The sequence below is a fragment of the Loxodonta africana genome, chromosome 11 (assembly GCF_030014295.1).
Source record: "Loxodonta africana isolate mLoxAfr1 chromosome 11, mLoxAfr1.hap2, whole genome shotgun sequence".
In the NCBI taxonomy this organism is placed as follows: Eukaryota; Metazoa; Chordata; class Mammalia; order Proboscidea; family Elephantidae; genus Loxodonta; species Loxodonta africana.
The window spans coordinates 26,150,760-26,177,755 of NC_087352.1; the positions used below are offsets into that span (position 1 = coordinate 26,150,760).

At 42.8% G+C, this 26,996-nt stretch overlaps 2 protein-coding genes across 2 annotated transcripts; both read right to left on the bottom strand.

Annotated features, from left to right (window-relative positions):
- Window positions 1–1,164: 1,164 nt before the first annotated feature.
- LOC100657421 (olfactory receptor 10A7-like) lies at window positions 1,165–2,388 on the bottom strand. Its single transcript, XM_003406642.3, has one exon. The coding sequence runs from the start codon at window positions 2,077–2,079 to the stop codon at window positions 1,165–1,167; it is 915 nt and encodes a 304-aa protein (XP_003406690.2). The 5' UTR covers window positions 2,080–2,388.
- A 22,107-nt stretch (window positions 2,389–24,495) lies between these two features.
- On the bottom strand, window positions 24,496–26,006 carry LOC100657706 (olfactory receptor 6Z7-like). The gene has a single exon (XM_003406643.3). It carries the CDS (start codon window positions 25,596–25,598, stop codon window positions 24,654–24,656), a length of 945 nt encoding a protein of 314 aa, XP_003406691.2. The 5' UTR covers window positions 25,599–26,006; the 3' UTR covers window positions 24,496–24,653.
- Between the last annotated feature and the right edge of the window lie 990 nt (window positions 26,007–26,996).

Consider the following 26,996-nt stretch of genomic DNA (forward strand, 5'->3'; position numbering starts at 1 on the left):
ATCAACACCCATGGATGCAGCAGTCAAGCAATCAAAAGATGCATTTGCATTGGGCAATAAGATGGATTCACACAATGGCTGCAACAAGGGGCTTAAGCATAACAATGATTGTGAGAATGGGGCAGGACTGGGCAGTATTTCGTTCACTTGTACATAGAGTCACTATGAGTCGGAACCGACTCGATGGCACCTAATGACAGCAACATGATCTTTGTTTTATGCTTCATTTCACAAATAGTACCCTTGAAGTCCAGAGGTACATAGGCGTACCCCTTATGAACAAGAATTCTACTCCCAGAGCCAAATAAAAAATTTTTCAAAATTCATGTTTTTCCTGCCAAAAATCGATTCAGCATCAATTCATATACCCAGTGCCATGATAATACCCTATAAAAACAGTAATTTGTGGCAGACTGTTTTTTCCGTTTCAAACTGTTATACAGGGTCCTGCCTGAGGCAGCACATATTTTCAGTGGCTCAGTAGCTTCCCAACAAACCCAGAGTTAAAAAAAAAAAAAAAGTAGTTAGCTATATATGCTGCTGTTCCTGAAAGGATTAATTGATAATATCTACAAAGAAAGAATAAAAAAAAAAAAATTTTTTTTTTTTTTTTTTTTACAAAGAAAGACTGTATTTCCCAAGCAAGGTCACATTCACAAGTAAAGGGGTTCAACATACCTTTTGCCAGACACAATTTGACACATAACAGCACTGGTTTGCATGATCAAGTATGTCTAAGACAAGAAGAACTGCCCACAGAACCCATCCTAGAACAGCTCACCCTCAGCTGTTTTTATATTCATGAAAATAAATGATGTGTTTTGAGACTGAATATTAGGATGGATAATTACACAGAATCTTTTGGAAATTGCTGACTGATACCCTCTAATCACCCCCAAATAGGTTAATTTGTCCACCCCTACTGAATAATTGTGATCAGGGAGTGAAGGCTTGTTCATAAGCATTTTCTTGGGCAGAAAAGTGGAATCAGTACCATCTTGACCACATGGACTCAAAGAGAGGAAATTATGGTTCTCCAAAGGAAGTCAGAATGCTGTGCTAATAATGGTACATGGATTCTAGGCAGATAAACAGATATCTGCAACTCCTAACTCTGAAAAGTGGTCCCCTCTGAAGCAGTCATTCATGGGGCCCAGATCACTGTCATCCAGAACATACACGGCCCAGGGCAGCCTTCACCTCCTTGTTCCGCAGGCTGTAAATGAGGGGGTTGAGCATGGGGGTGACCACAGTATAGGAGAGGGACACCACCTGCTTGCTCTCTGGGGAGTAGCTGGCCTTGGGTCGCAAGTGGATGATCCCTGTTGTGCCATAAAACAGAACCACCACGATGAAGTGGGAGGCACATGTGGACAGGGCTTTGTGGCGACCCGTGGCTGATGGTACCCGTAGGACAGTGACCAATACCGCAATGTAGGATGCAGCTATCAGACAAAATGGAACCATGATGACCAGCACTGTGGCCACCAACACATTGGTCTCAAAGACCCTAGTGTCTGCACACACCAGGCTTAGCAGAGGGGCAATGTCGCAGAAGAAGTGATGTATGCCACGTGGTCCACAAAAGGGGAAGCTGAACAACCAGATTGTGAAAACCAGGGACACGGGGACTCCAGCCAGCCAGCAGGTGGTAGCCAGCAGGTGGCAGAGCTGTGGGCTCATGATGGCGCCATAGTGCAGGGGCCTGCAGATGGCCACGTATCGGTCCCAGGCCATGATGGTCAGGAGGAAGCACTCAGAGGTGAGACAGGCCAGGACCAGCAGCAGCTGCAGTGCACAGTCCACAGGTGACATGCCACACCCAGGCCACAGCAGGGTGGCCAGTAGCCGGGGCACAATATCCAGGGAGAAGCAGAGTTCCACAAGGGCTAGCTGGCGCAGGAAGAAGTACATGGGTGTGCGCAGGGCTGGGTCCCACATAGACAACATCACGATGAGCCCATTGCCCAGCAGAGTGAGCAGAAACATGGTCAAGAAAAGTGTTATGAGTAGCGGGCGCAGCAAGGGCACGTGGGCAAAGCCCAGCAGGACAAACTCATGTGTCCAGCTCTGGTTCATGCCCACAAGGGCTCAGGACCCAGGCATGGTGCCTGGGGGCATGTGGATGGTGCTGAGAAAGGCAGAGGGAGCCTGTGGAGTGAGGTATGGAGAGCCAGTGAAACAGAGATTGCGCCTGCCGGCTCTGTCCCCCACAGTGGGTGCTACGTAGAGCAGCCTGAGGACCCTTATTAAAAGGCAAATCAAGTAAAATGGGGGTAAAATGCGGAACACAATTGCAAATTCTCAATGGAATCCGGACTTTCTGGCACAATTGAGGCTGCATGAAGCCCCGAAACTGTTGCCCTGGGATTACCTTAAACCTTAAACCAGAACTATCCCCTGAAGTCTTCTTTGAACCAAACTACAGTTTAGCTTAATTAGTTATGTATGTTTGACTTGAACATTGTGCTCTTTTGAAGATTTTCTATGTGGAATCAAACTGACAAAGGCAACTCAAAGGGTTAGGTAAGAAACATACAGGCAGTGAGTTTATGTTAACAATGGTGGAATAACTTGGAAAAGGATGGTGAGAACGGTTGCCCCACTTGAAGAATGTAATCAATGTCACTAAATTGTACATGTAAAAATTGTTGAAATGCTGTATCTTTTGCTGTCTATATATTTTCACCAAAAAATTAAATTAAACTTTAAAAAAGGCATATCAGGTCATGGCACACATAGGCCCTCCTTGAGTTACCCAGTGAAGATGTAATGAAACCAAGATCTTACCATGTGTCTGGTTCCTATCCACTCCTCTGACCTCTGTTCCACTGAGCTCCATCCACAGAGGATGGCCTGCTTCATGGCCTTTGAACTTGCCATAGCCTTCCCTTGAGATGCTCTTCCTTTGGATTCTTATTCCCTTCTTACAAGGTCCTATATGGACGGGTCTTTGGCTATTTCTCAATCCAAATCTCCTTCCATCCTTCTTCCTCACTAACCTACCAATTCCTTCTCACCTCAGTGCTTTTGCACAGACTATTCCCCCTGCCCACAATGCTGTTGCCCACAACTGTTGCCATTGCTGGACACTTCTCATCCTCTAGACTTCCATTCAGATATCATCTTTTAAGAATCTATTCCCCTGGTGGCTATAAAGAGCATGGCCAGCACCCATCTCCAGAACCTACACAATCTGAAACTATGTTTGAATTAAGTTCTTGTTTAATACAATCCATTTTCTCCCGTAGACTGTGAACCCCATGGAGTAGACACCTTCACGACTAGTACCCAGGACAGTTATTTTCCGTCAGGTAGTGCTGTAAACCCATGCCAAGTGCATTAACCATGTGCTCCACCCAGGGACTCCCCCCACATAGTAGATACTCAGTAAATAGTTTATTAATAAATTAGTTTCTTCCAATACCCTTTTCTTATTAACCCCCAACACACGCAACACCCTCTCTTCTTACCTCTCTCAGCCCTGGTGGATGGAGGCTGTCATGAAGAACGTGCACATATGCTTATCCATTGAGAACAGATGTGCCACCATGTTAGGCTGTGTCCTCCACTCCCTTTGAACTGTGGGGTTATGGGCAAAGCTCAGACAGAGCTGGGTTCAATTCCAGACTCTGCCATTTCCTGGATATGTTCAGGCTCACCTCCCTGAACCTCTATTTCCTCATAAAGAAACTAGTGAAATTAAAAAATACCAATTTCACTCTTAGGTATATACCCAAGAGATTTGAAAGCAGAGACAGAAACAGACACATGCACACCAATGTTCATTGCAGCACTGTTCACAAAAGCCAAAAGGTGGAAAAAAACTAAATGTCCATTGACAGATGAATGGATAAACAAAATGTAATATACACATAAAATGAAATACTACTGTGCCGTAAAGAGAAATGAAGCCCTTCTACATGCCACAACATGGATGAGCCTTGAAAACATCATGCTGAGAGAAATTAGTCAATCACAAAAGGACAAATATTGTATTATACCTCTAATATGAAATACCTGGGATAGGCAAAGATATAGAGGTTAGAGTTTAATAGTGGTTACCAGGGATGGAAGAAATGAGGAAAAGGGGGAATCATTGTGCTGGCAGGGATGGATCTTTCTGGAGGCTCTGAGGAAGAATCTCTTCCATGTTTCTCCCCTAGTGTCTACTGGTTGCCAGCAATCCCTGATGCTCCTCATTGTAGATGCATCACACAAATCTCTGCCTCTGTCGTCACATGGTCTTCCGCTCTGCGTGTGTGTCTGTGCGTCTCCAAATTTGGTTAAAAGCTCAGCTGCTAACCAAGAGGTCGGCAATTTGAATCCACCAGCTGCTTCATGGAAACCCTATGGGGCAGTTTTACTCTGCCCTACAGGGTCTCTATGAGTTGGAGATGACTCAATGGCAATGGGTTATAAAAACAGCCAGTCATTAGTTTTAGGGTCTATTTCCTATAATGGCACCCATCATATTAGATCAGGGTCAACCCTTCTCCGGTATGACCTCATCTATGACCTCATTGACTTAATTATACTTGCAGAGACTTTATTTCCAATACGGTCACATTCACAAATATTGGAGGCTAGGGATACATTTCTTTTATGAGGGGACATAATTGAGCCCACTTTACGAGATGGATTGACACCATGGCTGCAACAACGGGCACAGGACCGGGCAGTGTTTCGTTCTGTTGTGCATAGGGTCGCTACGTGTCAGAACTGACTTGATGGCACCTAACAACAACAACATACAACTGCTGACATTACTAAAAATAAACAATCCCACATGCCACTTCCCAGCTCTGTGATCATGGGCCAGCTATGTCCCTTCTCCAAGCCTCCATTTCCACATAAGTAAATTGAAGCTGAGAAGACCTACCCGGCAGTGTTGTCAGGGCTGCGTTTAGTACACAAAATTTGTTCATACAAATGCCATTGCTCTCAGGACTGGGAGGCTGGTGAGAGAGATGGAGTCTGCTCTCTTACCTTTCATGCACAAAGCTGTCAAAGCTGAGAACTCAATTCACATTTGATGAGCTTTGAGCTCTGCTCCCTAGAGTATGGATTATTGTTTTTGCTGTGTGCTTTTTTTTATCATGCTGATTCCAACTCCTAATGACCCTATAGGACAGAATAGAACTGCCCCATCGCGTTTTCTACGATGTAATCTTTACTGGAGCAGATCTCCAGGTCTTTTCTCCTGTGAAGCCGCTGGTGGGCTGAAACAGTCAACCTTTTGGTTAGCAGTAGAGTGCTTAACAGTTGTGCTACTAGTGTTCCTTCAAATATGAATAGGGTCCTCAAATTGCAGAATCTATTAGCTCCAAAGACAACTTTGAGTGGCCTCACCTGAGTCCCTTCTGTGATTCTAGATCCATGGCTAGGAAAACATCCCCAACTAGTTATTAAGCTCTTGCTTGCATATCTCTCATGACAGGGAGCTTATCACCTCCCATGGCAGCCCAGACTTTTAGATCATTTACAAATATCTTCCCACAGGTACTTGCGTACATGGTTGATAGGAGTGTAAATTGGAATAAACTCTTTGGATGGCATATTGACAGTATCTATCCATTTAAATGCATTTAATCTACTGGGAAAGCCAGTACAACTTGTACAAGGCAAGGTCATGGAAGCTCCATAGACACATCCAAACTCCCCGGGGGACCGAATTGCTGGGCTGAGGGCTGTGGAGACCATGGTCTTGGGGAACATCTAGCTCAATTGGCATGACATAGTTTATAAAGAAATTTTTCTACATTCTACTTTGTTGAGTAGCATCTGGGGTCTTAAAAGCCTGTGTACAGCCATCTAAGATACTCCACTGGTCTCACACCTTCAGGAGTAAGGAAGAATAAAGAAAACTAAAGATACAAGGGAAAGATTAGTCCAAAGGACTAATGGACCACATCTACCACAGCCTCCATCAGACTGGCTCCAGTACAACTAGATGGTGCCCGGCAACCACCCTGAGTGCCCTGACAGGGATCACAGTAGAGGGTCCCAAACAGAGCTGGAGAAAATTATAGAACAAAATTCTAACTCAAAAAGAAAGACCAGACAGGCTGGCCTGACAGAGACTGGAGAAACCCTGAGAGTATGGCCCCTAGACACCCTTTCAGTTCAGTAATGAGGCCTTTATAGCCTCCTGAGGTTCACCCTTCAGCCAAAGATTGAACAGACCCATGGAATAAAACAAGACTAAAGGGGTGCACCAGCCCTGGGGCAGGGACTAGAAGGTAGAAAGGAACAGAAAAGCTGGTAATAGGGAACCCAGGGTTGAGAAGAGAGAGTGTTGACATGTCGTGGGGTTGTTAACCAATGACATACAACAATATGTGTACTAAATGTTTGATGTGAAACTAGTTTGTTCTGTAAAGCTTCATCTAAAGTTTAATTAAAAAAAAAAAAAAGAATATATATATAAAAAAGACCAGACTTGCTGGCCTAGCAGAGACTGGAGAAACCCTGAGAGTATGGCCCCCAGACACCTTTTCAGCTCAGTAATGAAGTCACTCCTGAGGCTCACCCTTCAGCCAAGGATTGAACAGGCCCACAAAACAAAACGAGACTAAAGGGGCACACCAGTCCAAGGGCAGGGACTAGCAGGCAAGATGGGACAGGAAAGCTGGTAATAGAGGACCCAAGGTTGAGAAGGGAGAGTGTTGACACGTCGTGGGGTTGGTAACCAATGTCATAAAACAATATGTGTACTAACTGTTTAATGAGAAACTAGTTTCTTCTGTAAACCTTCATCTAAAGTACAATAAAAAATAAATAAATACATTTAATCTCTTTGCTCTGCAATTCTACTTCTAGGAACTTACTCCATTGATAGATTTACACATGCACTCACGGCCTCTGTGTGAGGCTAGTTAAAAGCGTTATTCCTAAGAGTAGACAATTGGAAGGAACCTACAGTCCATTGGTTGGGACTAGGGAAATGGTGTTTTCTTATCATGGAAAACTCAATAGCTCCTCATGTAGCCCTATGGGCAGGAACATTAATAACATGCAAGAAGCAAGAACATTGTGTGGAATATGCTATCATTTCTGAAAATGGCAGAGGAAAATATCCTTGCATTTGCATTAAATATCTCTGGAAAGACATGTAAGAACCTATGGACAGTTGTTATCCTTGGACAGATTCAGTGACAGAGAAACAAGAGATACTCGTCATCACATACCCTTAGAACTTTTTGAATTTTGTAAACAGGCATGTATTGTTTCTAGACAAATTTCAGGGAATAAAAAAGAATTGATAGACCTCCACAAACGAGCAAAAATCCTTGCTATAAAAATATTTGAAATAACACAAAATGAAAACCAAACCCATTGCCATTGAGTCGGCTCTGACTCATGGTGACTCTATGTGTGCCAGAATAGAACTATGCTCCATAGGGTTTTCAATGATTAACTTTCTGGAAATAGATAGCCAGGTCTTTCTTTCAAGGTACCTGCCTCTGGGTAACTCAAATGGCTAACCTTTCGGTTAGCAGCCAAGAGCGCTAGCTGTTTGCACTAGGTACAAAATAGAGGGCATTCCCCAGCAACCGAGCCCCACTTCCAAGAGAGGGCCAAAGCTTAAAGTTTGGCTTATATCCTTCAGATTTTTGTTATCCACATGAAACAGTTAATATAATTTAACTCTTACTATAATTTTATGTATCACTTTAGAAACAGAAAAAATTAAAATTAGGGTTATGATATCTTATCTGTAATTCCATCACCCAATGTTTTGATACATTTCCTTCCAAGTAGAAATGTAAGTATAGATACACTTTGAAAACAAAATTTGATTGTTTTCTAATCACATTTTGTATCTTAATGTATTTTTAATCTATGGAACATTTTTAAAATGTTCATAATCATGATTTTGCTGGTTGCACAACATCCCACCATATGGTGGTAGAAAATTATACACAGCCAATTCTATTTAACATAATAGTTTCAGGGTGATGCAAATGGTTAACTTGCTTAACTGCTAACCAAAAGTTTGGAAATTTGAGTATACGCAGATGTGTCTCAGAAGGAATACCTGGCTATCTACTTCTGAAAAAAAATCAGAGTAGGAGGGAAGGATGGAAAGAGAGAAGAAGGAAGGAAGAAAGGAGAGGAGGGAAGGAAGGAAGAAGAGAAGGTGGAAAGGAAGGAAGGAGGGAAAGATGGAAGGATGAAAGGAAGGAAGGAAAAAAACAGAAACAAGGGATTGTTTCAGAGCTTTGGAATATATTTTCTTGGGGATTATCCAATACTCTTCATTTTCAGATCAGAAAACGTAAAGCCCAGAGAGGATCACTCTTTGCCCATGTGACCCCACAGTCCTCTCCCCACCTCCATGCCTCAACCATCATCCTACGCTGTGCGATTATCCCCCCATTGATGGACGAGGCAGGAAACATAGGCCCAGGGAACTTCACCTCACAAAGCAAAGCAGGAACATCCATACCTCCATTCCCCAGTCAGATCCTCAGCAGAACCACCCTTTCTCCCTGAATAACCAAATGATGCTCTGGCCCCAAAGACAACAAAGATGAAGACTCGCTTCCAAGAGAGTCCACAGCTCAGAGGCTTGGATGAGGTTTGGTTCATAGAGATATCAACCTCTGATCAGGGACCTTGAGACAGTATGTTCTCTCTAAAGACCTCAGAATCAGGGCTCATTATCCAACCCTGTGCCCTGCTGCAGCCATCAAGGAGGTCGCCCTTCCATTCTATTCATTCCCTTCTTCCACAGCACAGTGGAGAGGAGTCTCCACAGTGGAGAACTGTGGTTCCATGGCAAGTGTGGCATAACTATGAATGAATGGGCCCTCTCCTACTGTGCTGGTGAGAATGCAAACTGGTACAGCCATCTGGTGGGCAATATGGTAGGATCAAGTTAACATTAAAACATGCCTTCCCAATGGATGTTTTGTGATGGCTGCACAACATGATTGGTGTAATTGGTTTCATTGAATTGCACAAGTGAAAAATGTTGAATTGGCAAATGTTGTGTTACCTATATTTTTACAACAATTAAAATATGTTAAACTGAAAAAAGAATTCCTTCCCATGCTACTCAGCCATAAAGGGAAATGACGCCCTGATGCATGCCACAACATGAACGACCTTGAAAACGTTGTTGTTGTTAGTTGACGTCTAGTTGGCTCCGACTCATAGCGACCTTATGTAAAACAGAACGAAATGGTGTCCAGCCCTCGACTGTCCTCACAATAGCTGCCATGTTTGAGCCCATTGTTAAAGCCACTGTGACAGTCCATTTCATTGAGAGTCTTCCTCTTGTCTCCAAGCATGATGTCCTTCTCTGCAGACTAGTCCCTCCTGGCTGTACTTCTTCTGAGACAGATTTCTTTGTTCTTCTGGCAGTCCATGGTATATTCAATATTCTTTTTGCACACATAGGAGGCAATTGAAAATACCATGGCTTGGATCAGTCACACCTTAGTCCTCAAAGTGATACCTTTGCTTTTGAACACTTTAAAGAGGTGTTTTGCAACAGATTTGCCCAGTGCAATACATCTTTTGATTTCTTCAGTGCTGCTTCCATGGGTGTTGATTGTGGATCCAAGTAAAATGAAATCCTTGACAACTTCAATATTTTCTCCATTTATCATTATGTTGCTTATTGGTCCAATTGTGAGGATTTTTGTTTTCTTTATGTTGAGGTGTAATCGCTACTGAAGGTTGTAGTCTTGGATCTTCATGAGTAAGTGGCTAATTCCTGGAGACTTGTTATTTGCCAATGCCTTCAGTGCAGCTTGGACTTCTTCCTTTAATATCTTTGGTTGTTGATCGTACACTACCTTCCCAAATGGTTGAACATTGACCAATTCTTTTTGATACAGTGACTCTGTGTTATCCATCCATCTTCTTTTGATGCTTCCTGCATCGTTCAATATTTTACCTATGTTGTTGTTGTTAGACACCATTGAATTGGTTTCAACACATAGCAACCGTATGTACAATAGAATGAAACACTTCCCAGTCTTGCACCATCCTCACAATCGTTGCCATGCTTGAGCCCATCATTGCAGCCACTGTGCCAATACATCTCGTTGAGGGTCATCATCTCTTTCACTGACCCTCTATTTAACGAAGAATGATGTTCCTCTCCAGGGACTGATCCCTCCTGATAACATGTCCAAAGTACGTGACATGAAGTCTCGCCATCTTCGCTTCTAAGGAGCATTCTGGCTATACTTCTTCCAAAACAGATTTGTTTGTTCTTCTGGCAGTTCACGGTATATTCAAAATTCTTCACCAACACCATAATTCAAATGCATCAATACTTCTGTCTTCCTTATTCATTGTCCAGCTTTTGCATGCATATGAGGTGATAAAAAATACCATGGCTTGAGTCAGGTGCACCTCAGTCCTCAAAGTGACATCTTTGCCCAGTGCAATACATCGTTTGATTTCCTGACTGCCACTTCCATGGGCGTTGGTTTCGGATCCAAGTAAAATGCAATCCTTAACAACTTCAGTATTTTCTCTATTTATTATGATGTTGCTTATTGGTCCAGTTGTGAGGATTTTTGATTTCTTTATTTTGAGGTGTAATCCATACTGAAAACTGTAATCTTTGACCTTCATCCGTAAGTGCTTCAAGTCTTCTTCACTTTCAGCAAGCAAGGTTGTGTCATTTGCGTGTATATAATATTTTTCAAAGTGGAAATTGCTGCCTTCTTTTTAAGTTTGCATTTCTTGAATTAATAGAGCAATTGGATATCTTTTTGCAGGGTACCATTCAGTTATATTTGTTTCTTCAATAACTTCCTGTTCATAACCATTTTCCTTTTGTTTTTGTCTTGGAGTATTCATTATTTTAGAAACTCTTTGTAGATTACACTGCAAATATTTTCTTCCGTGTTTCTATTTGCCTTTGAAATTTGGGTATGAATTTTTCTCCCATTGTAGTGAAAATGCACATATCAAAACATGCACCATCTTAATAATTTCTACATGTATTATTCAGTGACACTGATTACATTCTTCATGTTTTACAACCATGCTCACTATCTTTTCCATATCATCCCACCACCATTAAAATAAACTCAATGCCTCCTAAGCACAAACTCCCCCTTTCCCCTTCCCTCCCAGCTTTGGTAACCACTAATAATCTTCGGTTTCTGTATTTTTGCTTATTTCATATAAATGAGATCATATAATATTTGTCCTACTGTGATTGATTTATTTGACTCAACATAATGTTTTCAAGGTTCATACATGTTGGGCATGCATCAGGACTTCATTTCTCTTTATGGCTGAGCAATGTTGCATTGTGGGTATATACCACATTATATTTATTCAGTCATCTGTTGATGGACATTTGCGTTGTTTCTACCTTTCGACTCTTGTGAAAAGTGCTGCAATGAAATTGGTGTACAGACTTCTGTTTGCACTCCTGCCTTCATTTCTTCTGGGTTTACACCTAGGATTGAGATTGCTGGGTCTTATGGCAGTTCTGGAAAGCCTGGTGGCGTATTGGTTAAGTCCTATGGCTGCTAACCAAAGGGTCGGCAGTTCAAATCCTCCAGGCGCTCCTTGGAAACTCTACAGGGCAGTTCTGCTCTGTCTTATAGGGTCACTATGAGTTGGAATTGACTCAACGGCACTGGGTTTTGGTTTGGTTTTATGACAGTTCCATGTTCAACTTTTTGAGGAACAGCCAAACTGTTTTTCACAGTGGCTGTACCATTTTACATTCCCACCAGCAATGAATGAGGATTCTAGTTTCTCCACAACCTCACCAACACCTGTTGTTTCAGGGTTTTTTTTGTTTTTTGATCATTGCCATTCTCATAGGGATGAGGTGGTATCTCACCGTAGTTTTGCTTTGCATCTCCCAAATGGCTAATAAAGGAGGCCTGGTGGTACAATGGTTAGACATTCAGCTGCTAACTGAAAGGTTGGCAGTTCAAACCTACACAGTGGCTCCAAGGGAGAAAATGCCAGCTATCTGCTTCTGTAAACATTACAGACTTGGAAACTCTGTGGAGCACCCAATAACAACAACAAGGACTAATGGTGTTAACTATGTTGTGTGTGTGGTTTTGGTGATAAAAGTTTTAAAACCAGGGGCAGGAAAATTTCCACTTCTCTCTGGAGGGACTCAATGTGGGCAAGGATTCTTCCTTAATGCTATGTGGGCCATCTTGTCCTGCAGGGAGTAGACAATCAGACTGCACGTGGGGGTGACCACTGTCTAGATGACTGACAGCACATAGTTGAGACCTGTGGATTTGATGTGGCTAGATTGGGAGTACGTGAAGAGTACCATTAAGTAGAAGATGCTCATTACAACTCATTACAACTAAGTGGATTGACACAGAGGCTGCAACAATGGGTTCAAACATAGCCACAATTGTGAGGGTGGTGCAGAACCAGACAGTGCTTCATTCTGTTGCCCATGGGGTCGCTATGAGTCTGAACCAACTGAACGGCACCTAACAACAACACATATGTGTTTTAAGTTCTTTTGTGTCTACTCAGTATTTACCTAAAAGGCATTTTAAAAGTAGCTTATACATGTGTTGAAATTCACATAACTGTACACCAAAAAGCCAATTATATTGTAAGTTAATTTAAAAAATAGTTGAAACATAGCTTCTTCTCACTTCTGACCTTCAGTATCCTTATTGTCTTCCCCAGAGGTAACGAATATTTCACTTTTTTTTATGGATACTTCCAGGAATATTGTCAGTATATGCATGCACCTATATGTATGCTGTTGTTGTTAGGTGCTATCAAGTAAGTTCCCATTCATAGTGACCCTTTATACAACAGAATGAAACACTGCCTGCTCCTGGCCATCCTCACAATTGTTGCTATGCCTGAGCCCACTGTTTCAGTCACTGTATGAATCGATCTTGTTGAAGGTCTTCCTCTGTTTCAATGACCCTCTAATTTACCAAGCATGATGTCCTTCTCCAGGGACTGGTCCCTCCTGATCACATGTCCATAGTAAATGAGATGAAGTCTCATCATCTTGCTTCTAAGGAGCATTCTGGCTGTACTTCTTCCTAGACAGATTTGTTTGTTCTTTTGATAGCTCATGGTATATTCAATATTCTTCACCAGCACCATAATTCAAAGGTGTCAATTCTTCTTTGGTCTTCCATATTCATTGCCCAGGTTTCCAATGCATATGAGGCAATTGAAACTTGAGTTAGGCCCACCTTAGTCCACAAAGTGACATCTTTGTTTTCAAACACTTTAAAGAGGTCATTTGCCACAGATTTGCCCAATGCGATGCATCATTTGATTTCTTGACTGCTACTTCCATGAGCACTTATATGTACATGTCCTTCCATTTTAAAATGGCCCACATCACACATCAAGTGTAGGTACCAAGATCCCTTTGAATCCAGACACTATGTTCTTTCTCCCATGTCTTAATAGTCCCAAAACCAAAACCCACTGCCACTGAGTCAATTCTAAGTCATAGTGTCCCTATAGGGCAGAGTAGAAGTGCTCCATAAGGCTTCCAAGGCTGGGATCTTTACAGAAACAGATTGTCACATCTTTCTCCTGTGGAGCATCTGGTGGGTTCGAACTCCTGACTTTTTGGCTGGCAGCAGAATGATTAACCACTGCACCACCAGGGCTCCTTTCTCCCTCATTAGCTTTAGTAAATTTCCCCCTTGAACACGTTTAATTCTTGATTTGCCCAAATAAGGGGGAGTGAGATTCCTTCCCAAGTCTGTCAGTTCAGGCAAGAATAGATGAGACCACTAAGATAGTCCCCTTCAAGTAAGATGAAAAGTGTTGAAAAGTAACAAAAATGCAAACAATATATCTATTACATTTGGTTGTTGCCATTGTTAGTGTTATTTAATAATTATATGGAACCAGTTTAGCCAAAGGAGGCAGATATATTCATAGTGGAAACTTTCGCCTTGGTGTTTTGGCAAACTATCTCATTTGTGCCCACAATATATTAGTTCAGTTAGCATTCTTGCTCCCTCATTTTTCAGATGAACACAGCAAGGTTCAAAGAGACGAAGTCAACTGTCTTAGGCTGGGTTCTCTAAAGAAGCAAAACCAGTAAAGCATATATATATAGATATATATATAGAGAGAGAGTTATATCAAGGAAATGGCTCACATGGTTTTTAGAGGCTGTAATGTCCCAAGTCCTTGGGGCAGAAAAGAGGTTTCTCCTGACTCACATAGCTGCATGGGCTGGTGAACCCAAGATCAGCAAGCAGGAAAGCAGGGCTATTGCAGGCTTCTCCTGACTCACAGAGTCGCTGGGGCTGGAGAGCCCAAGATCAGTAGGCTGGAGAGCACGGCTGTTGCTTACACACTGTGAAGATCGACGAATCTCAAGACTGGCAGGCAAGCCTGCAGGTAAGCTGCTAGCTCAGGTCCAAAGCACTGGAGGTCAGACGAACAGGAGTCAGCTGCAGGATCCAGAACAAGCAAAAGCCCTGGCGAGGAGAGCAGGAAGGACTAGCTGGCAGAGGGTGGAAGATGAAGGCTGAGGGAGCAGTGAGCCACCACAGACCCCTCCCTCAGGGTACCACTTACCACAGATCCCATAGTGGGGGTGATAAAATCTCTGCAGGGAAATGATCACAACAACATTATATGACTACCAAAACACTGAGAATCAAGGCCCAGCCAAGCTGACACACAATCTTAACCATCACAGTTCACCCCTTGTCAACTTGGCACCTGTACACATCTCCCCAAACCATACATAAACTCTGAATAAAGACAATTACAAAGTCACACTTGGGCCCAAAATGATACAACGAAAACACATATAACCAAAAATGCAGCATCCCTGTTTACATCTCATACTTTATAAGTGAAGAAAACAAAAATATTTGATGCACACATACAAAGCAGAGATGCTCATAACGGTTACAGTCCTCATTTCTGCAAATGGTCACATAGCTGGTATTTAGAACCACCTTCTTCCACCACCCTTTTCGTATTCCCTTTGCCGTCAGCAAGCACCTCAGCTGGCCGTGGTTCTTTGCCTGGTGGAGTGACCCAAACTTGCATTCCTGAAGGGTCTGGGCCATTAGTAGTCACGTCGGAATTGGGTTGCTCTAGCTTTCCATTGACTTTAATCACAGGGCATGGTGGTACTAAGAGACACCTTAAGGGATCTCCTCCATTCCAGACATACTCTTCTTTACTTCCATTATATAACGTCAATCCAATTTCTTCTTGGTAACCAGGATCAATCACACCAGCCAGTATGGTAACTCCCTTCTTTGCCTATTGATTCAGAGGCATAAGGAGCCCAAAGTGGCCACTGGCACTCTCAGCTTCCAGTTCAATAGAAATCAGTGATGTGTCTCCAGGTTGGAGCATTCCTTCCTTTGAAACTAAGACCTCTAGATCTGCAGAGCATAAGGTCAGGGGGACAGGAAGCAAAAATCTTGTGAGTGGGTCACTAAGGGTATGAGTGAGTGGTGCCACTGCCATTTCCACCCCTTGATTCCATGTATTGGATGCTGGTTTAGAGCATATACAACCAGCCGGAGATCACTGCCCCAACCCTGCAAGGTATTGCCACCTAGCTGTTGCTGTAATTGTGCCTTTAGGAGGTCATTCCATCATTCTGTGAATCCAGCAGCTTCAGGATGTTGGGGAACATGGTAAGACCAGTGAATTCCATGAGCATGGGCCCACTGCCGCACTTCATTTTTTGTGAAGTGAGTCCCTTGATCTGAGGCAATGCTGTGTGGAATATTATGACAGTGGATATGGCATTCTGTAAGTCCACAAATGGTAGTTTTGGCAGAAGCATTGCCTGCAAGGTAGGCACATCCGTATCCAGGGTGTCTATTCCAGTAAGAAAAAACACTGCCCTTTCCATGATGGAAGTGGTCCGATGTAATCAACTTGTCACCAGGTTGTTGGCTGATCACCTTGAGGGATGGTGTCATATCAGGAACCCAGCGTTGGTCTCTGCCGCTGGCAGATTGGGCACTCCACAGTGGCTGTAGCGAAGTCGGCCTTGGTGAGTGGAAGCCCATATTGCTGAGCCCATGCATAACCTCCATCCCTGCCACCATGATCACTTTGTTCATGAGCCCATTGAGCAATGATGGGAGTAGCTGGGGAAAGAGGATGAGTGGTTTCCACAGAATGCATCATCCTATCCACATGATTATTAAAATCCTCCTCTGCTAAGGTCACCCTTTGGTGAGTATTCGCATGAAACACAAAAATCTTCACTTCTTTGGCCCATTCAAAGAGGTTTATCCACATACCTCCTCCCCATAAATCCTTCTTTCCAGTTTTCCAATCATGTTCCTTCAAATTCTTTAACCATCCAGCCAAACCATTGGCTCATGAATCAGTATACAATCGCACATCTGGACATTTCTCCTTCCAAGCAAAGTGAACAACCAGATGCACTGCTCAAAGCTCTGCCCACTAGGAGGATTTCCCTTCACCACTATACTTCAGGGAGGTCCCAGAAAGGGGCTGTAGTGCTGCTGCTGTCCACTTTCGAGTGGTGCCTGCATATTGTGCAGAACCATCTGTAAGCCAGGCATGAGTTTTCTCTTTTTCAGTCAACTGATCATAAGGAACTCACCATGAGGCCATAGGTGCAGATTGGGAGTTGGAAGGTAATGTGATGGGAGTGGAGACCATGGACATTTGGGCCACCTCCTCATGCAACTTACTTGTGCCTTCAGGTCCTGCTCAGGCCCAGTCTCGTATATACCACTTCCATTTAATGATGGAGTGCTGCTGTGCTATGGGTCAGACAACACCCAGTTCATGATGGGCAGCTCAGGCCTCATGGTGATTTGGTGTCCCATGGTTAAATGTTCAGTCTCTACTAAGCCCAGTAACAAGACAAAAGCTGTTTCTCAAAAGGACAGTAGTTATCTACAGAGGATGGAAAGGCTTTGCTCCAAAATTCTAAGGGTCTGCGCTGTGATTCACCAATAGGAGCCTGCCAAAGACTTCAAACAGCATCTCTATCTGCTTTGGACACTTCGAGCACCATTCAATCAGCTGGATCATATGGCCCAACTGGCAGAGCAGCTTGCACAGCAGCATGAACCCGTGGCAGAGCCTTCTCTTGTTTTGGGCCCCACTCAAAACTAGCAGCTTTTCGAGTCACTTGATAAGTAGGCCAGAATAGTACATCCAAATGAGGAATATGCTGCCTCCAAAATCCAAAAAGGTCCACTAGGCATTGTGCCTCCTTTTTAGTCATGGTAGGAGCCAGATGCCATAACTTTTTCTTCACTTTAGAAGAAATATCTTGACATGCGCCACACCACTGGATCCTTAGAAATTTCACTGAGATGGAAGGTGCCTGAATTTTTGTGGGATTAATTTCCCACCATCTAGCATTCAAATGCTTTACCAATAAGTCCAGAGTCATTGGCACTTCTTCCTTACTAGGTCCAATCAGCATAATGTTGTCAATGTAATGGACCAGTGTGACGTCTTGTGGAAGGCAAAGGCAATCTGCCTCCCTGCGGACTAAATTATGACATAAGGCTGGAGAGTTGATGTAGCTCTGAGGTAGGCAACCGAAGGTCTATTGTTGTCCTTGCCAGCTAAAGGCAAACTGCTTCCGATGGTCCTTTGAAACAGGTATGGAGAATAAGGCATTAGCCAGATCAATAGCTGTATACTGGGTACCAGGAGATGTATTAATTTGCTCAAGCAATGAGACTACATCTGGAATAGCAGCTGCAATTGTAGTCACCACTTGGTTAAGTTTTCAATAATCCACCGTCATTCTCCAAGATCCAACTGTATTTTGCACAGGCTAAATAGGCAAGTCGAATGGTGATGAGGTAGGAATGACCACTCCTGCATCCTTCAAGTCCTTGATGGTGGCAGTAATCTCTGTGATCCCTCCAGGAATGCAGCATTGCTTTTGTTTTGCTGTTTTTCTAGGTAGGGGCAGTTCTAATGGCTTCCACTTGGCTTTTCCTACCATAATAGCCCTTACTCCATTTGTTGGGGATCCAGTGTGGGGGTCCTGCCAATTTCTGAGTATATCTATTCCAATTATGCATTCTGGAACTGGGATATCACTACAGGATGGTTTGAGGGCCCACTGGACCTACTCTGAGACTCACGTGAGCTAAGACTCCATTTGCTCCCTTTCTGACTAGTGGGCCACAGTGACATTTTGGGTCTCCTGGAATTAGTGTCAGTTCAGAGCCAGAATCCAGTAATCCCCGAAAGTCTGATTATTTCCTTTTCCCCAACGAACAGTCACTCTCGTAAAAGGCCGTAGAACCCTTTCGGGAAGGCTGGGAGAAAGATTAACAGTATAAGTTTTTAGCAGTGTATTGTAGTCCTTCCTCTAGGGAACCCGGCCTCCCCTTCATCAAGGGATTGTGGGTCTGTAAACTTGCTCATATCTGGGAATTGACTGAAGGGCTGTGACCCTCTCTTCTGGTAATTTGAGTTAGACTGCTGTTCACTTGACCTAGAATTCATCCACTTGTACATATCAAGTAAATATTTAGTAAATTTCGTATCTATTTCACTTCTAGGGATGCCATGACTAAGTAGCCAATGCCATAAATCCATAGGAGTCAGACTATTCTGATTACTGCTTTGACTCTACTGTCCATTATGGTAACCATGTCCACCTTGTTTTTGTCAATGGTAACCACACCCACATTGTCTTTGTGGATTGAGTACAGCCACTTGGCCCCTACCACCATGGCCTTCGATGAGCCCCATCGTAGTTAGGAGTCTTAATTCCGTTACCGCAGTTCCCACTGTCAAATCTGACTTACATAAAATAGCAATCACAACAGTCTTCAAGGATGCTGGAGCTCCCTTCACAAATTTGTTCCTCACAGTTGTGGTAAAAGGTGTGTCCTCAGGGCACTCCATGTGTGGATCTGTGGGTCTAACCTGATAAATCCACTCTAGCATGCCAATTTCTCTAAGCCTTTGGATACATTCTTCTACAGTATAACAAGGTAGGTCTGTTACTTCAGCTTGATTTAGTGTAGGCCACTGTGTAATCCATGCTTTAGCAACCCAACTGAATAAACTATTAGACCCTTTCCTAACTTCTCGAGTTGAAACACTGAACAAAGAATCCATGCTTAGTAAGCCCATATCAATAAACTCAGACTGACCCAACTTTACATTCTTTGCACCATTATCTCACACCCTTAATAGCCATTCTCACACATATTCCCCAGGTTACTGTTTGTACATATTAGAAAAGTCAAGCAGTTACTTCAGAGTATAGTGTACCTCCTCCTGGGTCACACCTTGTACTTCACCTTTTGGGGACCTCTGGGACTCACATAATAGATCTAGAAGCCAAAATTGGTAGGGAAATGTTTTGAGAACATTCAGCATTTTCTTGTAAAGCATTTGGCTCAGACAATGTCCCAGGCAATAACTCAGACAAAGGGGCTTTAGATGCAACTGGATTAATATCATTAGGTGGGAGTGGAGGGGCTAATGGTTCTGTTGGCAAGAGTTATTCAATGGAATTTAGGGGCTCAGGGCCATCAACTTCCTGATCATCTGCCCATATGTCCCCATCCCATGTTTCAGGATCCCAACTCTTCCCAATCAATACCCTCACTTCAACTTTAGACATCTCTCGAGGTTGGCAGTTGAGTTGGCATTGTAATTCAGCCACCATTACAATAAGACTCTGTGTTTGGTTTTTGGCAATATCTGCTCTGTTACTACAAGATATAAGGCTTTCTTTCAAGGCACAAGTGGAAACTTTAAGATGGTTTATGTGGCGCTTGAGTTTTGACTCTGATGTCCTGAGCTCATCCTTTCACTAGTTTGTCTAGTGAAAGTGGGACCGACTAACCAGGTTTCTTTTACTTCTCAGTATGAGAAAACTGTAGAAAGGTATCATCCATGCAATCACCCAGAGCCCCGTCTTTCACTAATACTTGATCTATTGGTGGTGATATTTTGCGTATTTGAATTGCCTCCTCACACCATGGATTAGTAGTGCCCTCTTTACTACTGGAAGTAGAGTCGTCAACATCTTGAAGACTAACCAGACTTGAGAACCAATTCAGAAAATTTGTCCTTACAATTTTTTTTCTCTAGAACCACTCTCAGTACAAAATGGCTTAAGCTGGATTCTCTAGAGAAGCAAAACCAGTAAAGTGTGTAAATTTATATACAGAGACTGAGATTTATATCAAGGAAATGGCATGGGTCATTTTTAGAGGCCGTAATGTCCCAAGTCCTTGGGGCAGGAGAGAGGCTTCTCCTGACTCACGAAGGTGTGGGGACTGGTGAACCCACGACTGGCAGGGCAGAGAGCAGGGCTGTAGTTTACAGGCTGTGAAGATAGATGAATCTCAAGACTGGCAGGAAGACCACAGGTAAGCTGCTAGCTCAGGTCCCGAGAACCGGAGGCCAGACAAACAGAAGCCAACTGCAGGATCCAGAACAAGCAAAAGACCTGGCAAGGACAACAGGAAGGACTAGGTGGAGGAGGGTGGAGAGATGAAGACTGAGGGGTCAGTGAGCTCTCATAGACCACACCTCCGCTGGTACAACTCACTGCAGATCCCATCATGGGGGTGGTCAAGTATCAAATCTCAACAGGGAAGTGATCACAACCCTATACAACTGCCAAAACACTGAGAATCATGGCCCAGCCAAGTTGACACACAATCTTAACCATCACACCACCTGCCCAAGATCACATGTGAATTGAGTAGGAGATCTTATGCACCAATTCAAGTCACCCTGCTCTTTGCAAAACCATATTTCAGAGTCTGGAAAACTCTGATTCAAATCTCGGCTCTAAGTCATTCTTTCTGTACCTTTGGGTAAGCCCCTTCAGCTCCCTAAGCCATAATTTCTAAGTAGATAAAACTGGGGGAACTTTGACCTACTTCAACTCAAATGGCGTTTAGAAGGATTCAGTAACGTAGTGTATGTACAATGTCTCACACGTAGTGCTTAAGTTGTTTTCAGGCCAATTTCTGTACTGTTTAGAATGGACAGTCTTAGTTCTGGACAAGGTCACTTGGCTATTGGAGCTCTCATTTGTCTTGAAGAAGAGTTGGGGAGCAACTCTAGCCTTTATGGATGGTGGAACTGTTCTTGGAAAATCCTGCCAAAACTTCTTTCCAAGGATTTCCCTCCTTTACTGATATTCCGCCCTTCTCTGGTCCACTTTACCCCTGATAATTCTTCTGCCCTCTTTACTTTCTCACTACTGCTCTTCTTGGCTTCTTCATGAAGTCTCCATGTTATCTTACCTCTCTGAAAAAATTAAGTGGCCCTGGAATGTTCTTGATCAATCTGCTGAAGTACTGATAAGTGTATACAAAAAGATATTTTGCATTGTAGAATTGGACTATTTGGGGACAATTCATAGGTTTGGGGCCCATTACACAAGTATTTTGTCAAGTCTGAACTCTACCATGAGCCTGAGGATATGGTTATGATTGGCTTGGTTTCTGCCCCAGAGAAATTTGTGACCATCAGATTGCTAGCTGTGTAACCATGACTAAGATTCTTAACCTGAATTATTATTAATTATTTATTACTTAAGATGGTTTCAGTATTTACATCAGAAATAAAAAGAGACGTAACTATATTTCTCATTCTCATTTCTTGCCTGTGTACTATGTACCAGTTATGGCATAATGGTTAAGCACTCAGGTGCTAACTGAAAGGTTGGCAGTTCAATCCACCAGCTGTTCGGCAGAAGAAAAACCTGGTGATCTGCTTCAGTAAAGATCACAACCTAGGGAATCCCATGGGGCAGCTCTACTTTGCATTATAGTGTTTCTATGACTCATAATCAAATCAATAGCACACAACATATAGCATATAGTATAGTATGTGGTAAAACTTGTTCCAAACCCGTTGCTGTCAAGTCGATTCCAACTCATAGTGACCCTATAGGACAGAGTAGAACTGTCCTATACAGTTTCCAAGGAGTGCCTGGTGGATTCAAACTGCCGACCTTTTGGTTCGCAGCCCTAGCTCTTAACCACTATGCTGCCAGGGTTTCCATAGTATGTGGTCTGTTGTATATGTACAGAGGACTTCAAGCGTTTTTACCATGGCCCACAAGAGGAAATACATGTTACACTGTGACCCAGGCACAGTGACACACACATGCACACACCGCAGACACAAATAGAACAGAAGTTTAACAAAACAACGCTTACCCTTATTTTATGTGAAACACTTTGATATTTTCTTTTACGATCTATTATATTCACTTTTTATGCTACTCTTGACTCAGTAAATTGGTTTTATGAACCTCTTTTAGAAATATCTTGTCACCAGGTTAAGAGTAGTGTTTTGGAATTAAAAAAGAAATGATTCCAGGCCATTTTCTACCACTGACAAGCTTGTGACCTTAAACACTGCTCTGACATTCTGAGGTTCATATCTTCATCTCCAGTAAGAAGATAATAACCCTGACTTCATAAAGTTGTCATGTAGATTAAATCCAATGAAGTCCTTAGGGTACTTAGGCAGTGCCTAGCACCCTACAGGTGTCTTTTATGAGAGACAACTTTTCTTGTCTTCCCTGATTCCTTCTCCAAATCATGTGAACTTGGTTCCTTACCTCTCAGCTAAAGTGAGACAGGTCCAAGTTTCCCTTTATGAAGGAGACTCTGGAGACCAAAAGGATTTGGTCCCTGGACAGAGGTGAAAATGTTAGTGGCGTGAAGATGTGACCAGTGAATTCAAGGATCTCGACCTAGTTCAGAAATGTTTCCAAAAAGTTCTCTTAGGTTATGAGCAATGAGTTATCACTCGCCCCTCATCATTTCTCCACCTCTGTGTTCTCTGAGCTGCAGAAGGAACTTGGGTCTTAACTGCCACTGCAAGCAGAAAGACCAGCTAAATTATATGGATGGATGGACCTCAGAGGGCTCCCTAGTCTCTGTGAATTTAGAGGAAAGATTGAAGTGAAAACTTTTCTTAAAGTTCATTGTGGCTTAGGAAAGTGACTCAGAAGTAACACTGGTTCCAAATCAGTTCTCAAAAACTTTTTAAAAATTGTGGCTGTATATACATATGTGTATATATAACCTATTTTATAAATATATATAACAGAAAATTGCCATTTTAACCAGTTGATGGGCTGAGAAAAAAAAATTGAAAGGGGGAAGATTAGATTATACCTTATGGTATTGGACTGTAACTGGTGGTAAATAAGTCATGTTTTTAATATGATTAGATAGACTGACGATAAATAGATGCTTCCATATGTTTGTGCGTGTATGTATATATGTGTGCATACACACAATCTTATGTGTATATATAATTACACATATATGTACTAACACACACACACACATTTTCCAGCTCAGTACCCTAAAAGGCCCAGAAGTAATGATATCACAAAATAAACAAAGAATTTATCTGGTACCCAGATCTGAAATGCTGCCCAGTCCTGTGCAAACTTTGAGTGGTTGTAATTAGGCTGTTGTGATCCATAGAATTTTCATTGACTTATTTTCAGAAGTAGATTGCCAAGCCTTCCTTCCTAGTCCTTCTTATTCTGGAAGCTTCGCTGAAACCTACTCAGCATCATAGCTACACACAAGCCTCCTCTGATAGACTAGAGGTGGCTTTGCTTAAGGTGCATTGGCTGGGAATCGAACATGGGTCTCCCACATGAAGTTCAGAATTCTACCACTGAACCAGCACTGCCCTCTTATACATACATACATACATATATATGTGTATATATATGTGTATATTTACGTGTATATATAGAGAGAGAGAGAGATGATATAGCAAATGGGGTAAAATATAAATAATGTGTGTGACTTCAGGTAAAGGGTAAATAGGAATTCAATCTACTCTTGCACATTTTCTGTAAATTTGAAATTACATATCAAAATTAAATTTTAACTCAAAATACAATGAAAGAATTCCAGTGTTTGCTTGTTTTTCTTAATTTAAGATATACGTCTTGGCCATGTTTCTTTGCCAAAACATACAAATCTATTTCTTTTTATTTAATAGCTCTATGTTTATCTTAGTATGAATGTGACATATTCCATTCACTATCAATGGATGTTTAGGTTGTTTCTAGCTCCTTTCATTACAAACAATGATGCAATGAATACCCTTGTACATGTATCTATGTGTACCAGAGGGAACATGTAGACATATTTGATAAACATCTGTCAGTCTTATAGGAATATAAATGATGTGGTTGTTAAATTTGCATTTCTTGGTTTTTTAGTAAATTTCGGCATCTTTTCATGTTGGTTATCAGCCACTTTACCATTCTTCTTTTATGGTTTGCTTTCTCATGACTTTACTCAATATTTCTCTTGGTAGTTCAGGTTGTGTTATGTTACTGATTTGTATGAGCTCATTGTATATAGTTGTTGGATGCAGTTAGGTCCATTCCAACTCATGGCAACATCATAGGTGCAGAGTATACCTGCTCCAGTGGACTTTCAAGCCTGTGGACTTTCAGAAGCAGATTGCCAGGCTTGTCTTCGAAGCACTCTGGTTGAGCTCAAGTGGTCAACCTTTCCAATAAAAGTTGAGAACTTAACTGTTTTTACCACCAGAGTTCCTTCATTGTATATTAGGTGGCAAAAATTTTCCCCTAGTTTTACTTTTGTCTTTCAAGGTTATTTATGGTGTTTGGGGTCATGAAGGACTTCTTATGAGGAGTTGAGAGATCAAGCTTTCCAAAACTAGCATTGAGGCAGATGGAGAGTTTTTCTCAGCACTGCATGGACCTCCTTGTTCCGCAGGCAGTAGATGATTGGGTTGCACATGGGTGTGACCACCGTGTAGGTGACCGACAGCACCTTGTTGAGGTCCATGGACTTGATACGGCTGGGACGGCAATAGATGAAGAGGGCGGCTGAGTAGAAGATGCCCACCACAACCAGATGGGAGGCACAGGTAGAGAAAGCTTTACGGCAGGCTGCGGCTGATGGCATGAGGAGCACGGCCACCCCAATGTCTGAATACGAGGCCAAGGCTACTAGCAGTGTACCACAAAAGATGACAATGGCAGAGATGAAGTTCACCAGCTCCGTCAGGGCCACGTGGGTGCAGGACAGGTTGAGTAAAGGGGAGACATCACAGAAAAATTGGTTGAGGACATTGGGGCCACAGTAGGAGAGGCTGGCAATGCACGTGGTCTTGGCCACTGAAACCAGAACACCACCAAGCCATGAGGACAAGGCCAAGCCCAGGCATACCTGGGGTCGCATGAGCAGTGGATAGTGGAGTGGGAGACAGATGGCCAAGTAACGGTCATAGGCCATAGAAGCCAAGAGAGTGCACTCAGTGCAAATTAGGACAATGAAGAAGAAGAGTTGGGTCATGCAGGCTGTGAAGGAAATACGGTAGGGTCCAGTCCACAGTCCCACAAGCAAGCTGGGCATGGTCACTGACACGTAGCACATCTCCAGGCAGCTCAGGTTGCCCAGGAAGAAGTACATGGGCCTGTGGAGCTCACTGTGACTGCAGATGAGGTAGATGATGAGAGTGTTCTCCAAGAGGGTCAGCAGGTATAGGGTCAGGAAGACGGCAAACAGGGCATTCCTTAAGTCTGGTCTTGTGGACAAACCCAACAGGATAAACTCCTGGACTCTGGTCACGTTGGCCAAGTCCAGGGACCTCTCCATCTAAGGAAAGACAAAATTTGTTGACATTCTGGTTTCAGAGGCACCCAGTTAAACCAGTTGCCTCTGAGCTGATTCCAACTCATGGCAACCCCATGTGAGTCAGGGCAAAACTGAGTTCCACAGTGTTTTCAAGGCTGTGACCTTTTGGAAGAAGATTGCCAGGTCTTTCTTCCAAGGTGCATTCATACTGCAAATCTTTCAGTTGTAGCATGTGTTAACCGTTTGTACCACCAAGAGGCTCTAGATCATAAACCTGGCTCTGTGAAGATGCTCTGTTGACAGGCTCTGAAGCTGGCTGACCTGGATTCAAATGCCACCTCTACCTCTTTACTACTTGTGCTGTCTTGGGGAGTCATTTCTCCTCCTTGATTCTCCTTCGTTCCTTTGTTCCTCCCTCCCTCCCTCCTTCCCTCCCTCCCTCCCTCCTTCTCTCCCTCCCTCCCTCCTTCCCTTCCTCCCTGCCTCCCTTCCTTCCTTCTTTCCTTCCTTTCTTCTTCCCTCCCTCCCTCCCTTTCTTTTTTGTGAGGTAGGATTTTCTCTCTCTCTCTCTCTCTCCTTACTTATAAATAATGAGCAATTTGTTTCATGTGTTATTCTTATAGAATAATATCTTTACAGATAATATATATTCAAGTAAATGTCACTGTCATCCCTGACACCCAGTCTGTTAATCCCCATCCCCAGAGGCAACTACTGCTGCCATTTTTTGCAAGTTATACTTCCAGAAATAGTTTCTGCAAATACTCTCATATGAAGGTATATGGATCTTTTTAGACATAAAGGGTAGCACATGACATACTTTTTGAGGCTCACTTTTTTTTTATTAACACTATATCTTGAAACTTATTCCATATCATTGTGGAGCTGCCTTTTTCTTTCTAATAGATTCAGAATAATCCCTTTTATAAAAAACCAAAACCAAACCAGTTGCTGTCAAATAAATTACAACTCATGGTGACCCCATTATGTTGCAGTAGAGCTACTCCATAGGGTTTCCAAGGCTGTGACCTTTTGGAAGAAAATCTCCAGGCCTTTATTTCAAGGTACATCTGGGTAGATTTTAACCACCAACCTTTCAGTTAGCAGTTGAATGCTTAACTGTTTGTGCCACCCAGCGACTCCAATCCCTTGTGTGAAGGACCACAATTACCAGTCTCCTGCTAGGGATCTCCTCCCCTACTCCAAGACATCACAGAGATCATGAAATAGGACTGACTCATCTACTAATCCTTGGGTCCCAGCACAGTTCCTGGTATAATGGCTATGTTTTGACAAAATAAATCGATGTGGGAACTGTATCATGAGCATACTTGAATGTAATGACAATAGATACGGGCTTCATCTTATGTGTAATTTGGATATAGAGTGGATGTGATAAGGATTTTCAATTCGCTTAAT